The 14094-nt window shown below is 36.8% G+C and overlaps 1 protein-coding gene across 17 annotated transcripts in view; it reads left to right on the plus strand.

The window, feature by feature from the left end:
* ERC1 (ELKS/RAB6-interacting/CAST family member 1) overlaps positions 1-14094 on the plus strand; it is a 308495-nt gene that overhangs the window by 197070 nt on the left and 97331 nt on the right. The window contains exon 16 of one of the 17 annotated variants that reach the window (XM_083819804.1): positions 2604-4223. The exons of 15 other annotated variants lie outside the window; for them this stretch is intronic. In XM_083819804.1, coding sequence (XP_083675930.1) covers positions 2604-2670 — 67 coding nt within the window. In that variant the 3' untranslated portion in view covers positions 2671-4223. Of the gene's footprint in view, positions 1-567; positions 2556-2603; positions 4224-14094 lie in introns of those variants that run through there. One more of the 17 variants, XM_083819805.1, reaches the window with a different exon arrangement.

Genomic DNA, 14094 nt, shown 5'->3' on the forward strand with positions numbered 1-14094 from the left:
ACATAAGGAGACCTGAATAAAACTAAGCTTTGAGATGGGGAAAAGTGTGGAATTAGACTTCTAAGGCTTAAATACTTCCTAATTTCTAACTGTGCATTATAGATGAATAGTTATCGTTAGTTTAGGGAGACATGAATCCATTTAGTGCAATGATGGATAGTGCTGCCAGCAGTTCATTAGAAACACTTTCAGTTGTTTAGCCAGCCCTGAAAGAGAAGGAACATTTTTATTGGCAGGACCAGCAGTGGTTCCTCCACTGTGGTTTTTGTGAGCCATTATTTATTTATTTAGCTTTTCTATACTAACCTCTTTTCTTTTTTATTTTCTTTTTTTCATTTTCTTTTTTTTTCTTTTTTCTATTCGTTTTTTTCTTTTTTCATTTCTTTTTCTTTTTTCTTTTCTTTTTTCTTTATTTTCTTTTTTCTATTCATTTTCTTCTTTTTTCTTTTCTTGTTTTTCTTTATTTTCTTTTTTCCTTTTTTCTTTCCTTTTTCCTTTCATTTTTTCTTTCCTTTTGTTCTTTTCTTTTCCCTTTTCCCTTTTCTTTCCTTTTCTTTTCTTGGATAGAAAAACAGCTGTTACAAAATGGAAAGAGAGGTGGCTTAGATCTTGAAACTCTTAACTTAGGAGTGCTCTGCAAAGTGGGCCAAGCTTCTTCAGCATCATATTCAACTACTACAGTCTGATCTAGACCTGGCATAGGGACATTGGAAGACTGCAGTACTTAAAAGCCACACTTCTTATTTTTAATAAAAAAGTTTTATTGAGCTATAAATTTGACTGGCTTGAGAGTTGGTGTACTGGGGGATGGGAAGAATAGCTCTTAAGGTGATGTGGGAATCCAAAGCAACTGGAGATATATCCCATATCCAATCACTTGGCAGTACTTTCTTCTGCCAAACTGCTCTGCCAAACCTTCTCATTAAAATATAAATGTATTGTATAGTATATCCTGAAATGTATTTCAAATTGTGTAGCTCTAGCGCTTTCAATATAACTACTCACTTCTTTTAAATGATGACCTCTCTTAGCTAAGTAAGTTATTGTTGGAAAGCTATTGTACTGAAATTTGGTATTGGGAACTGCATAAACTGGTAGATCCATTGTACCTCAGAAGGAAGAAGAAGAACACTGGAGAGAATGGTAATGCTGTCAGCACATGGACAGAAAGATGGAAAAAACATTACATTTGTATAGTTAACTAGCTAAACATGTTTTAGACGTAGCTGATCTGTCTTAAAGTTCTATAAAGCTGCCAAACGCATTCAAACTTCAAAAACTCATGCTCACTGAGAGGCTCTGTTGCAAACAAGTCTCTAGTGAGGACTCCCAGTCAATTAAATATCTTATATTTATATACAGGAACCTCAGTATATTCTTTGTTGCCACATTTTCCCAGTCTATGCCTCTTTTGAAAAGTACTCTTCTCAGCTGTTTCCCAGTTTTGCAGAAGTTTCTAATGTTGACAAAATGTTTTCTACTGTCTCAACTAAAAAATAACAGCGACTGAATGATTAGTCAGTTTTGTGAAGCATTTGAGCAGATTTTGATATCCTTAACAGAAAACAATAGTTGCTGTACATCTACTTTTCATGATTACCATAAAGCAATATTGTTGCCCAAGTTTTAGGGCACACTTCAGTGGAAAAGTTTCAGATACTCAAATGCAGCTCTGATTAAATTTGCAATTTGTTAGAGGTGTAAGTTTAACAGCCTGGACCCTACAGTCAACTAATGAGGTCGGGGAGAATGAGAGGGATATACAAGAAAAATATCTTAGGATATGCTGCTTTAGGAGATTCTAGATGTGGACTGAAGGAAAGTGTTAAAGCAGCAAGATTACTCCAGAAAGCTACCTTGGGGCTGTGATAGGAAGTTGTTAGGTATTATGTTAGTGATAATATATATTTAAAATAACATTTCTTAGAGTACAACTTGTGTTTACTACTGACTCTGTAACTCTGAGAAGATCGTTTCACACTCTTTAGGGACTACTGTGGCATTAGAACAGCAGAAATATGAAGTATTCCAAGGAAGAAATTTATCTCCTTAAAGAAGTACTATGTATTTTGAACACCTCTGCCTTTAAGTCTAATATTTTTATTTTCTTTAAAAAAAAAATCTTTGTTGTAAATAATTATGAAACAGCTAGATAATGGTCTCTCTATTGATATCAACAAACATGATCTACTGTAAAAAAAAAAAAGAAACGTTAGTGAACTGCTAGGATTTTTGTTTTGTTATGTTTTCTTTAAGAAGTTCTAATGTTTCCATCATTCACAGCAAATCTTTTAAATTAGGCAGGAATAAAGTGCTGTCTACAGAGAAATCTCTGTTCTTTGTCCCATAAAAACCTGCTTCGGCTGGGCTGAGTTATAAACTGTTGAAAATCACCAGTTTTCCTTTCCCTTTTTTTCTCCTGGTGTTGTCAGCAAATTTTGGCAGTGTGTGAAAATAACTGAGCACAAACATTCTAATCTGGGGCCGAGTTCATGCAATTGCCAAAACTGTAGCAGTGGACTCTCTACTTATAGGGAAGGAGAACAGACACTGTGTCTGCATGTAGAGAAGAGACTTTTTTTATTTTTATTTTTTTTGTCTAGGCAGGCCTTTTGTTTTGGTCAGAAGGACCAGAAGATTCTCCCAAGTCATCTGCTTCAAGGTCAATAAATCCCAGTTGGAGCATTTCTCAATCTGTTCCTTTAGACCTAGAAAATTGTCCAACAGCCCTTTCCTGAATTATGCCCTTTTCTTGCTAATTGAAGTCTTTGTGAGCTCTGTAATTCTAGTGATGCAGACTTATATAATGTAGTTGGCGTGTCAGAGTTGAATCCTTGATCCTGCTGGCGCACATCACAAAGTGTATTACTTGTCCAAGAATAATTTACTATTATCTTTTCTTTTTCTTTAAAAATAATCAAGGATATTACAAAGGAATTGTTACAATAGAACATAATTTGTTTCAAAATCAAGCTCTCATAAATGTGTTTTAACTACTCGTTAATTTATTCGAGCGGTCTTTTGAATATTTACCACAGTAGTATTTAATTACGTGAATGCATCCCATTTTTCCACCAGATAGTGTTTAACTTGGTAGAGAGTGTAGGTGGTGATCCGAAATGAACCAGGGCTGTGTAGCTTAATTAAGCTGCATATTGCATTTGTTTTTTATTTTATCCATGAGTTGGAAGGCCTGCTGAGAGCTACATGAGGGCCACTATTAAAAACAAGATGCCAACCTAGGCAGTGTTATGTTCATCCTTCTCTCTGCTACAGTTTTCCTGTATGTCATGCAAGTCTCCTTAAAATATTTGGTAGATGGTTGATAAGTCCACACTTTCATTTTTTGGCTGTTAGATAAGAAAAAGAAGTCAGCAAAAGCCACGATTGTTTATCTTCTAAAAAGTTCATCCTCTCAGCAATAAAGCAGTATTGTCTGGAGGTATGAGTAGGAGTTTGAAATTGAAAGTGGTCCAAAAGCAACTGATTAATTGGCACAGAGTTTATTTGCCAGAAAAATAATTTTTGCTGGTTCAAAATGATGTGTGAAGTAATTCAAACGCAGCAAACAGACTCAACAAACAAAATTTTTTCATGCTATATATATCCATGATGAGCAGAACCTGAAAAAAAAATAAGTAACAGTGTCCATCCAATAGCTTGTCAGCACACTGGAAAATGTGCTCTTGGAAATTAAAGAAATGTTTGAGTCATTATAGGGTCTTACTTTATGCCTATGGTCTAATGACAGTTCTCGAGAGGAGAAGAGTGATTCCTAGTTAAAAAGGAAGAAAGGAAGTATGTGTATGTTCTACGTATATAAACGGTTGTCTCTATAGTTTGAAGTGAGTTCACATTTGTTGTGTGTGCTGCAAATTAGTAGTATCTTAACCTTGCATTTGCAAGGTACGGCTTTTTAGGGCAATCTCAAACTCTTCATCATTAATGATGAAGAGTTGTCCTCTTTAATGATGAAGATGTCCTCTTTAATATCTTTATCGATGATCTGGATGAAGACGTCCAGTGCACCCTCAGTAAGTTTGCAGATGACACCAAGCTAAGTGCGTGTGTCGATCTGCTCGAGGGCAGGAAGGCTCTGCAGGAGGATCTGGATAGGCTGGAGCGATGGGCTGAGGTCAACTGTATAAAGTTCAACAAGGACAAGTGCCGGGTCCTGCACCTGGGGCGCAACAACCCCAAGCAGAGCTACAGGCTGGGAGATGAGTGGCTGGAAAGCTGCCTGGTCAAGAAGGACCTGGAAGTACTGGTTGATAGGCAGCTGAATATGAGCCAGCAGTGTGCTCAGGTGGCCAAGAAGGCCAACAGCATCCTGGCCTGTGTAAGAAGCAGTGTGGCCAGCAGGGCTAGGGAAGTGATTGTGCCCCTGTACTCGGCTCTGGTGAGGCCGCACCTCGAGTACTGTGCTCAGTTTTGGGCCCCTCGCTACAGGAAGGACATGGACGTGCTCGAGCGAGTCCAGAGAAGGGCGATGAGGCTGGTGAGGGGTCTGGAGAACAAGTCTTACGAGGAGCGGCTGAGGGAGCTGGGCTTGTTCAGCCTGGAGAAGAGGAGGCTCAGGGGCGACCTTATCGCTCTCTACAGTTACCTTAAAGGAGGCTGTAGCGAGGTAGGGGTTGGTCTGTTCTCCCATGTGCCTGGTGACAGGACGAGGGGGAATGGGCTAAAGTTGCGACAGGGGAGTTTTAGGTTGGATGTTAGGAAGTACTTCTTTACCGAAAGGGTTATTAAGCATTGGAACGGGCTGCCCAGGGAGGTGGTGGAGTCACCATCCCTGGAGGTCTTTAAAAGACGTTTAGATGTAGAGCTTAGCGATATGGTTTAGTGGAGTACTTAGTGTTAGGTCGGAGGTTGCACTCGATGATCTTGAGGTCTCTTCCAACCTAGAAATCTGTGATACTGTGATACTGTGATCATGTTGAACTAGACTGTAAGGTCTATGAGCCACTTGGTGTATCAGGCCAATGGGCAATCGCAGCAATGGTGCCGGCACTCCTCCTGTAATTACTGTTGTGATTTTAAGTAATCTCCAGTCCCACAGGGGGCACTCCATGTACATAGGATTTACTGTTTGGGGCAAAGCTGAACAAGTGCATGGCAGCAGCCTCTTCTTTCCCCTCCAAGCTTAGATTTTTTTTCATTAAAATGCCTATTTCAGAGAAGGACACAAAGTGAAAATGAACACAAAAAATATCCCATTCCCATCGTTTTGTCCTTTTTAATTTCTGAGCATAAAAAATATGTGTTTATTTTATTTTGATATACTTACCCAGTAAAATTTTGACATTTAAGCTGTAAAAAGTTCAGTTGCAGTAGTCTGAAATGTGAAAAAATGCCCATTTCTAATTACTGGAAAATAGAGACATTAAGATTGAATGACTGGAAATAAACTGAACTTGGAACTGCTGTTAATCTCAAAATGAGTCCCACAGAAGCCAACAGGAAAGCTGAAACTCTATGTGTAGATATGTTGTGTGTCTCATAAGGATAAAGGTTACTGAAGGGCCAGAAAATGTATTTTCTTTTTTTTTTTTTTCCACAATTCTCCTCACTATAGTGAACCATTAAGCTCTTCATAAACGTGACAGTAGATCTTGGTTACCTTGACATTTGTTGGGTTCTGCTGTAATTATTTCATTCAGCTGAAAGCTTGATAGAAAACAATCTCTTATGCACTTTTCCTCTTTTGGCAAGTAAGGTTTTGACGTCTGTTATCTTTTCTGTCCTGCTGCATTGTCAGTGAGCCTTCAAGCAGCCTTAGATATCAGTAAGGTGGTAATATCAGAGGCAGCCTGCCACTTGGTTTTCAGTGAAACTGACTGTAGAATGTCCTGAATCATGGAAAGAAGCAGAAAAGCTCAACCCATTTATGGGCACCAGTACAAAGCTCTTTGGTCATATGATTCACGTGGGTGAGAGAACTATTAAATGTAAATCTTAAAGCTTAGCAGAAGGGATAAACTGCAAAGTAGAAAAGAAGTGAGACCTTTAGTGAAGCCTATGTAAACAAGGTGCCCCATACGAGCACAGACAGAATTGGATTGTTGTGGTTTCCTCCGTTTCTTTAACTATCGAGAAGTTATGTATGTATTTTGTAACTGTTTTTTCACTCTTCACCTTCCTTGAAATTTTTTTTCTTCTGTGGTTTTCTCAGATACTAAAATCTTGGCACTATATGCCCCAGTCCCATTCTGTCTTATGATAAAACCTCCATATCTCAATTTATCTTGAATTCTATGGTCCCCCAGAACAGTCTTATATAGAGAAAGTACTGTACTATCTTAATGAGGCATGACAGGCCTGGAAGCAGGACCAACTGCTGAAAAGTACACCAGGTGGTGTTAAAGGTTTGTTCCATTCAGTAATTCCTATGACTATTAATGTTATAGGGAGGAGTTGGGGAAAGGAGGTCCAGTCATTAACTTCCTGAAAAGTAAGTTACACTGTGCTCTTGTTTCTATGCCTTTCCATGGGAGGTGTTTTTTCTACTGGATGTTTTCCGGGGTCTGGGTTGAGTCTAGGTGATCCCTTGAGTAGTTCTTGGAACACAATTTCTAGATGGTGCAATGAAATTACACCTCTTTCAAGACAGAATGCAAAAAGCGTAGCATATAGCCTTAGTGTTAACAATGCACAGGTTTCATTATTTTTTTTCTTTTCTACTAACAGATTACAGTATTCTTATAGAAATTAGCATGAAAAATCTCATCAGTAGAGATCTTTGGCATACACAGAGAGTACTAAAATGTATAACATTTTAGGCTAACACAGTCCTAGCGCTAGCAAATGAACACCCTTCCTGTCTTTTCTCGGTTTTCTAATTTATTATTGCAAACCTAGAGCAGGTGCAGCACAAGACAGTGTCTTGGAAGTCATTAGTGCCCTGTGTTCTTCATTGCCCAACTGCCATTACTTTGGGGAAAGTTTGTGTTTACCATAACCTGCATATTGTACAGATCATCTTATCTAAAAGAATAAAAATAATAATCCCTTTTTCTAGATATAATCACTCAGCTTAACTAATGTTAAACTGGTAGAAGAATGAAGTCAGTGACAGATTTGCTTTGACTAATGTATAAAGCAGATTGCTTGTAAAATAGCTCTGAGAGCACCAATATACCACCTTCTGCTAGATAATTCAGCGTTCCTTTTCAGGAAAAAAGCACTGTTCCTCTTACTATATTCTAAAATACACTTTCTGTAATGGAAGACAGTCAGAAGTTCTTTTAGAAGTAAAGGTTTATCTGTTCAGGAGAATCTATGTAATTTTCCCTTGGGTGTATGAATGCTCCACTCCAATTATTTCTAGAACAGCACAGACAGAAATGGACTTCCTGGTTTTCAGCATGTCTTTTTATTGTTTCTGTATACTTGATATATACGTATACAACAAACATAAATATGACTATGGTCTTTGTTTTAAAAATAAAATATGCATGAGTGTTTTTTGGCGCAGGTTTGGTAGCAGTAGTACATTTCCTATGCTAGCTGTTTCAAATGCATCAGTGATTCCTGTCGCCATTCCTAATCCAGCTATAAGATTCTGGGGCTTCCAGGGGTGTTACTGAGCTAAACCAAATCAGGCGCTTTTTACTTTTTGTTAAAGTCGAAAGAACCATGAGCTCCTTAGGGTGCTTTTTACTCTTTTATAAACGCGCACTGTAAATAGTGATGCATATAAATCAACTCTGTGAGCACTACATATTTCATTAAATACAGTCAAGTTGTGGGTTAATAGAAGTTCCAAGTGAAAATATTATGGTATCTCATTGCATATATTGTAGATTTAATGTAGTGTGAACAATAGTAGCTTTGAGCCATTGTAAATCCCATCCGGACATCGTCAACATAGTTCAAAATACAAGGAGGGAAATCTCAAAGGTTAGATGTGCTCATATGGCCACTGTGCATATGTAAGTCATTCTTTTATTGTTTTTAAAATAGCAGTGAAACTTTGCGGGATGTAGGTAAGGCAAAGCTTACTAACTTCATGTTATTTTCTGTAGTTGACCAGAAATTCCTCTTTCAAGAGAAGTCAGGTCAATTTACTTTAATTACAGAAATAACCTCTAAAGCAAATAATTGGTTCCCTACAGTCCTGGAGGACAAACTGAGAAGAAATGGGAGTCATATAAGAAAAATGGGGAAATGACCCAAATTGTTGGCAGCCCCTATAATCTTTGAAATTGATCTGTATGTGGATGATCAATAAGTAATATTCAGTATATCTTTTTGTTTTCCTCCCTTCTCAAACAGTATCTTTGAGACCTTTAGGCAAAATAAAAAGCATCATCTGCAAGTCTAAGGAATCTTTGAGAAAACCCCATAGTGAGAGGGTTTGAGAGTTTGTTGGTTTGTTTGGCGGTGTCTTGTGTGCAGCACAAGGGACTGTCATAAGAGGAGTTTAAAAAAAGGAAAATTGACCAGAACTGTTTGTTTGGAAATCCTAAGAGAAGACACTAAGTACCCTAAAAGCATCTTTTTTTAAGGTGTGCTGTTGTCATTGCTTAATTCAGTTCTCTCAGTCCAATATATAGCATTATAGTTCATGTAGATTACAGGAGAGAGAGAACTGTATTTCTTAGTACTAGGCACTAGAACATACAGAATTGTAGGGAAGACTGAAAAATTCAACACAATGTTGTATTTGGTGTTCCCTAGATCCCTTTTTATAGCCCTTGCTCAAGCACAAAACAGATAATGCTATAGCTTTCCACAAACCTGTATTTTTTTCAGTTTGCTGGCACTTTACAGCTCTTTCCTACAGACTATCTCTTTAAAACTTACGTCAAAAAAAATTGGAAAATAAAAGATCACACTAGTTTATATCCACTATTTAATCTAGGAATCAAGCTTTTTATATGATCTTGGAGGTCTTTTCCAACCTTAATGACTCTATGATTCTATGATTCTAAGTTGAACTAAATGATAAAATAGTATTTGCTAAATAATCTAGAAATCAACTAGTTTGAACATTTAGTTTAATCTGATGAGTAAAGCTCTGAGGCCAACAATACTGCTATGAAACTGCAGGTAGCTTTAAGCAGCCAAAGGATTTCATAAGTCTACCTTCAGTTCCTAGCTATATGTTGGAGTAAATAAAAAATATTATTTGTAAATACTCAGAAAACAGTAAAGTGTTAAGTAACAGATAACCTGAATTTGTGGAGACTAAATCATGACAAATCAACAAGGTGTCCCCATATGCCATTGGTAATACAGTAGATGTGATATGTTTTGATCTCAAGAGGATTTCCGTCATTATCTCTCAGAACTGTCTCATCAGCAAAGTAGGGATTATATTCCTGATTAAGCTACTATAAAGTGAATAGGCAGGTAGCTGGAAAAGAACAATTAGTTCATTGTCAAAATGGAAACCTGTATTACCTGATTTTCTTAAAGGTCTCCTCCAAGTCTCCTACTGTTCAAAATGTGCATTAATGATGTGGCTAACAAGCCAAAAGACATATTGCCAAAATGCCAATGTGGGTATTAAGACACTTTGGAGAACAAGATGAGAATTCAAAATGATCTCACTAAACTGAAGAGCAGGGTGTGGGTAGGGTGTAGAATATTGTTCCCTGAAGGTTTTTACACACAGATGACACCAACCTATCACAAATAGCTTAGGTATGGTTGAGCATGTTTTCATGAAGATAAAACGGAATAGAGAGGGTGTTGTCTTGCAGATTCTTTAGCACAGATCATATACTTCCCTGCGTTAATGTCTATAAGAACCAAAATTGTCTCTTGTAAAAATATATATATTATATATATGAACTTGTTTTACTTATCATACTGAGGGCTCAGTTCTCTCTATTAATACCAGCTTAGGTTTGCAGATTCAACTTCTAAAGAGAAATTTTGCTCTTGTATGTAATCCATTTTGAATATTCTTCATGTAAGGGAAACCACCTTTTTTTTAGATCATTCAGTTTGTTGGTTAAAGATAGCTAAAAATTCTTTTTCCCTCTCAAGCCCTCAGTAGGCTGGAGATGTGAAAGGGTTAAGCCTGGTTAGCTTATAAAGAATGCCAAGGATATCTTCTGGTATTTGGAGAAAGTCGTTATGACTTCTGCTAGCCATATTATCTTCTAAAGATATCAATAGTGCAAGTTTTAATAATAATACTGTGCAGTTGAGTTCTTTTCACTGAAGGATCTTGCTTATCAGTCGTCTTTTCCATAAAAACAGAGAAATTTTGTTGTTGTTTCTCAAAGAAGTAAACTGAAGCCAGAAACACGATGTGATGCCTTCACACATGAAGGAATCATGTGGCTACAGAATTCCAGTGATGTCAGAAATTAAAATCTTAAGATATTAGGTTTGTATGTTTTTAAATAACTTAAGAGATAAATGTTTAATAGAAAAAGTTGTGCGAGTAAGATATATGCATCCTCATTTATTTCTCTCTTCTAGCATGTTGTCATGCAAATCCTTTCTACATCCCTATTTTCTTTATTGTATGCCTGTACCTAAAATTGAGTATGCCTATCTTACCACTTTAGTGCTGTAATTGCAGAGAAGCAAGCTGTTCTCTTTTGATAAGTTGATCTTCAGATTTGTCTTGCTTGCTATATTCTCATTGTTAGTGAGGCTTTGGTCTTGAGTTTGAAAAACTAGATGAATATAGCAAGGAGATGTTAATTTAAAACAAAAACAAATACATTTTTGCCTCGCCTTGAAAAATATGAAGTTGGCTTTGGACTACAATTTCATAGGTTTTATGACAAATGAGGCATGAAACAAATTGGCAAACCTGCAATGTCCAAAGTACAGTGGTACAGTGTGCTCTCTAATTCCCAGCCCTAAAGATCTCAGCAAAGGTCGCAAATTAAACAAAGTCAAAATTAATCAAGTCTACAATCAAAATATGATCATTAAGGCTTTCGTTTACTACAAAGAGGCATTTGTGAAAGAGGCACTGGAGCAAGTTCTTTTGTGCAATAAGGGAAAATCAACAGCAAGGTGTCAAACAGAAAAACGAAACCCTGCAGGTGAAGCTGTCTTTGGAGCCAAAAGAAACCAGCACGCAGAAATGCAAGTAAACTGTTAAAGAATGGAAAAGGTGTTTGGTGCTGAGCTGCAGAGTGTGTCAGCATTGCATTTGGCCCAAACAGAAGGAGCCTGTGGGCTAGAGTCAATGTTAGTCAAATAGCTACGGAGCCACGCAGAATCACTTCAGGCAACCTCTTACCAAGGCTTCACTCCAGTGGTCTTAACTGCTGGACCTTTTGCCTCCTTTACAACATGGAGCACTGGAGTATCACTTCCTCGGTGTGGGAAGATGAAAAGTACAAGAGATGCCTAGAGAAACCCTAGTGGACAACACATTTCTTTATACTCTTTGTGCCCAAATTTGGGGAAAACTGTGCACCAGATGGCTTTGTGATGTGTATGTTTACATCTCCATTACCTCAAGTGTATTATTTATACAAATGCTACATTTCTTGTTCCATTTTATGGGCAAATATGCTCTCAGTGTAACTTAAATATAACAAAGTGTAAGAAATTCTTCTTTTGTTACCTATTTCTGAACCAGAACTTGTAGACCTTTAATAAAGATACAGTTTTAGGGGGACAGAAATTACACTGGGCGATGATCTGGTTTTTGTCTCAGTGATATGAATAACAAAAAGTTTTATTCCCATACATGGGAGATGCATTGTCTTTTAATAGATCTCCATTCTGATTTCTTTTTGTTTGTTTGTTTTACTGACTAATAAAAAAAAAAAAAGCAATAGGGAATGAATATGTAAAAAGTAGAGCAAGATATGCTTTATTCATACCAATGAGTCCTAATAACGAAATGCATTTTCCTTAGTGTACATAGAGCTTAGCCCGATTGTTCTACTTTTTCTTTGTGCAGAAACTCAAGTATATGTGATGCACATGTATAGCTTGTGTTCTGTTTGACCTGTGTAGAGTATGTGTCATTTTTATTTTAGAAATGAGTACAGTTAATTTGCTGAGATTCTGATAATTTTGCTAGAATGCTTTAATGATTATTTAACATGTTTGCAGCATAGAAATACCCATTCAATTACTGTCAGATTATAGAATGAGGCATGGAATAAAACCCTCTACTTTTCTTTCAGAGTTGCTTTACTCCTTGTTCCCACTGTCAAGTCATTCATATTTTGAAGCCGTTGTACCTTAATAAGCAGAACTTTTGCCTCATAAGTTTGTCAGGAGATGCCTGCTTGGAAAAGATGGAGAATTTGACTTCTCATGACCAACAGTTACAGATTTTTGGTTAAACTTTGATCTCCGTTATATATACTGATATATCTGGAACATGTATTGTGAAGGACAAAATCTAACTTTTTTGTTGCTCTTTTCCCAAGGAAATCCTACAAGTGTTAGAAAAAGTCTTTTAAAAATATTAACTGAAGGAACAACAACAAAAAAAATCACATTCCTGGTGGCAGCCTCATGGGACTTGGAAATACACACCTAAACTTTTAATGAACAAGAGTTTGGTGACCAAAATAGAATAGTATATCTTCTCTCCTTGTGACCTTAAAATACCTCTAGGAATAGGTTTATTAACATATATATATATGCAACCTTCTATATTTTAATTTATGCTATGGCATTCAGTTCTTAACTATGCTACTTTACATTACAGAGCAATTTCCATCTGAAAATCTTAAAAGTGCCATGTTAATTCTCAAAATGCTCCTCTGGAAAAAAAGTCAGTATTATTTATCTTATTTATGGATAAGGAAAACTCAGCACGGAAAAATTAAATGGCATAAAAAACTGTTTGGGTTGCTTTAGCAGAGTGACCTCCAGACCACACTGAAGACATTTTACTATGTACCAAAAGGCAGTTTGCACTCCAATATAAAATTTTATTTACTAGGAAGTGAGGGTTTTTTGCCATAAATATGGTTTATATTCCATTGCAGGTGAATAAAGTAAAGTTATTAAAGTGTTGTTGAAAGGGTAATATTAATGATAAAAGGTTTTTTGATTAGGACAGACACCAAAAGATGCGTACCTGTGTTGTTCCCTGTCTTCTCTTTTCTTCAAGTCTTCACTTTCTCTTCTGTGGTTAGTTGGCTTTCAGAACCTTGGTTTTCTGCCTACCACTGCCTACCATCCTAAGTGTGCCTGCTCTCCAAGAATTATTTTTTCAAGACTTCCACCACTGTACATACAAGATAGAAATGAGCTCCTTTCTTACCCAATTTATATCTCTGGGATACCTGTTGATAACTTGATTACTGGTTTTAAGGAGAACAGTACTGCAGATCCATTGTCTGAACCTTGGTGTCTATTGCCATTTCAGGTGCACTAGAATATCCTAATGGACCTAAGTGCCACTTCAGAAAGGCATAGATCTTCTAGATATTGTGTGTCACATTATCAGCCTCTTGTGAATGTCTTACATATCCTAGGACAGCTAATATGGCATTAGATACCATTACTTGGGTAACTGAATCCCAAAACACACACCAGAAATGACTGAATTATCACCATCCCTATTGACATCAGTTAAGGGACAAGAGTACAGTCTGGTCAGACAACTTCTCAGCACCAAAAGAAGTCATCTTGGAGTGATACCAAATGTCGTAATATCTCCAAACTTGATATCTTTTTCTGTAGTTACTATACTTCGTAGTTTTCCTAAAGGTAGTCTGGGATTATGTTCTAATTTAATTGGCCAATTGCTGAAACAGTCCTTCTCCTGCTCACACAAGGCTGACTGTTCGATTTTTCAAGAAGAACCTTCTAATCCTGGAACTTTGGGTGAGCATTATTGAAGGCTTTTAAAGGTAGGGATCAAAATTACGAATTTTATCAAATGATACATAGAAAGCCACTCTTAGAATGAAGTTTTGCACTAAACACATTGTGTTAGTGAATAAATGGACTGTTGTGATTTACATTCCTCTTTTGACAACTTTTAATGTTGTGGTTATATACATAAATTTAAAACCTTGTGGTGATGTAGCCTAGAATTTGTAAGTGCATGGCTTATAATTGAACATTCAGAATTGTAAGAGAAGGGACAGAATTTTCTTATCAAAGATATAGGGGTAGGATGGTCTTTATACTCTTTAATCA

This window comes from Anser anser, assembly GCF_964211835.1.
Source record: "Anser anser genome assembly, chromosome: 1".
Lineage (NCBI taxonomy): Eukaryota > Metazoa > Chordata > Aves > Anseriformes > Anatidae > Anser > Anser anser.